Below are 2,335 nucleotides of genomic sequence, written 5' to 3'. Positions count from 1 at the left end.
CAGTGGGCATAGTCTCTCTAGACTTTAGGAAGGTGTTCGACACCGTCTCTCACCCCCGTTCTCATTAAGAAATTAGGCGACTGTGGCATTGATGCCTACACAGTCAGATGGGCTCCGAATTGGCTGGAGGGCTGCACCCAGGGAGTGTGGTGGACAGGTCTTTTTCAACCTGGAGAGATATGGGCACTGGGGTCCTCCAGAGCTCAGTCCTTGGGCCCGCACTGTTCAACATCTTCATAAGTGACTTGGACGATGGGGTGAAAAGCAGCTTGTTCAAATTCGCGGATGGCACTAAGATGTGGGGAGAAGTGGGCATGCTGGAGGAGAGGGACAGGCTGCAACTAGGTCTAGACAGGTTACAGGGGTGGGCGGATGAGAATAGGATGGGATTCAATACTGAAAAGTGCAAAATACTGTACCTAGGGAGGAAGAACCAGCAGCATACCTACAGGCTGGGGAACTCCCTTCTACTCAGCACAGAGAAAGAAAAGGATCTTGGTGTCATTATTGATTCAAAAATGAACATGGGCCGCCAATGTGGGGACATGGTCAGGAAGGTTAACCACACCTTGTCATGCATCCACAGATGCATCATGAGCAAGTCCAAGGAGGTGATCCTCCCCCCCATGCGACACTGGTCAGGCCACAGTTGGAGTACTGTGTCCAGTTCTGGATGCCGCACTTCAGGAAGGATGTGGACAGCATCGAGAGGGTCCAGAGGAGGGCCACTTGCATGATCAGGGGGCAGTAAGGCAGGCCCTACGAGTGGAGGCTATGGGACCTGAACCTGTTCAGCCTCCACAAGAGAAGGCTGAGAGGGGATCCGGTGGCCATCTACAAACTGGCCAAGGGGGACCAGCAGACTATGGGGGAGTCCCTGTTCCTCTGAGCACTACTGGGAGTAATGAGGAACAACGGCCATTAGTTGACCGAGAGTAGATTCAGGCTAGATATCAGGAGGCACTACTTCACAGTCAGAGTGGCTAGGATCTGGAACCAACTTCCAAGGGAAGTGATGCTGTCTCCTACCCTGGAGATCTTCAAAAAGAGGCTAGACAATTACCTAGCCAGGGTTCGTTTGATCCCAGCATTCTTTCCTGCCCAGGGCAGGGGGTTGGACTTGATGATCTGCTCAGGTCCCTTCTGACCCGACCTACTATGGAACTATGAAACCACTGTTCTAAACAGTATGGAAAAGCTGCAGTGATATCTATTCCATGGAGTGAAGATGCACGAGCAAATAGAGTAAGCATGACTTCAGTATCTAAAATGATCTCGTCAATGAAGTTATAAAAGGGTTAGGGAACAGGTGTGTTTTAGCTAAATGAGGAGAGTAATTTAGCAAGCTAACTTATTCTTCAGGACATAGCTACCAACAGTGTTACCTAAGCTCTCTTTCTGTTATACATGTTTAACTCAAGTCTAAATGCAATAATAGCATATCTGAGTGACTAACAAAAATAGCTGTCACCCTGCTACTACATATAAATAGTCATATTAGATATCACAGGTCTTTTAATCTGCAACATTCTCAATATTGTAATTTAGGTATCAATTACTTCTCAAATTTGGTCCTGGATGGCAAATGGGTCGACTACTTCTGTTATATCTAGTTTTTTTGATCTAGTTAAATTCATATCAAATTTGTATTTAATTGCCTGGAAAAGAGGTCCTGCGAGTCTTCCTGCTAAAGTAGAATTCTTTCTTCCGTAGTATTGCAGGAAAGTTGGGGGTGGTATTTTCAGCACAGATTCTGTGACCCGGAGCAGCACAAGCAGCATCTGTTCCCTGTAAAAAATATCAGAGTTATTTTTTAGTATATATTTAAACTAGGTTTCTTATTATAGAAGACAGTTCACATTGTTTCTTTCTGGAAATATTTTTTTTTTTTTTTTAATATAGAGGATAAAAGTCCAAAAAAGCTTTACATGTTGTATTTTAAGAAGTCTATCATTCTTGTCTCATATTTTCTGAAGTCTGTTTCCTCTAGTTCCCTTTCAAGTGTGCTAAGCCTTATCACCTGCTCCCGAAGGCCTTAAATATGAAAGTTTTACCATATTTACTCAAATCCAAAATGAGCACCCCCCCCAAATCAATGTGAGGAAGAAAAAAGTCATCTTAAAAGTGCCAGCCTGGAGCTGAGCTGCTGCCTGTCCTGGGCTAAGGTAGCTCATGAAGCATGGGATGATGGGTGCATGGTGGGGGAACTGCAGGGAAGACTCACAGTACATGGCTGGGAGGAGCATTAGGGAGACAAGGGGAAGGGCAGGCAGGCATGGGGGGGAGGGGCAGGGCAGGCAGGCAACGAGGGGGGAGGCACAGGCACGGCGGGGGG

At 46.4% G+C, this 2,335-nt stretch overlaps 1 protein-coding gene across 3 annotated transcripts in view; it reads right to left on the bottom strand.

Annotated features, from left to right (window-relative positions):
- RALGAPA1 (Ral GTPase activating protein catalytic alpha subunit 1) overlaps positions 1 to 2,335 on the bottom strand; it is a 286,398-nt gene that overhangs the window by 217,506 nt on the left and 66,557 nt on the right. For all 3 annotated transcript variants that reach the window (XM_019518882.1, XM_019518883.1, XM_019518884.1), the window contains exon 14: positions 1,659 to 1,788. In XM_019518882.1, coding sequence (XP_019374427.1) covers positions 1,659 to 1,788 — 130 coding nt within the window. The remainder of the gene's footprint in view (positions 1 to 1,658; positions 1,789 to 2,335) is intronic.

The sequence above is a fragment of the Gavialis gangeticus genome, unplaced genomic scaffold (assembly GCF_001723915.1).
Source record: "Gavialis gangeticus isolate Ggan-Ray unplaced genomic scaffold, GavGan_comp1, whole genome shotgun sequence".
In the NCBI taxonomy this organism is placed as follows: domain Eukaryota; kingdom Metazoa; phylum Chordata; order Crocodylia; family Gavialidae; genus Gavialis; species Gavialis gangeticus.
This window is presented reverse-complemented; position numbering and strand designations above follow the sequence as displayed.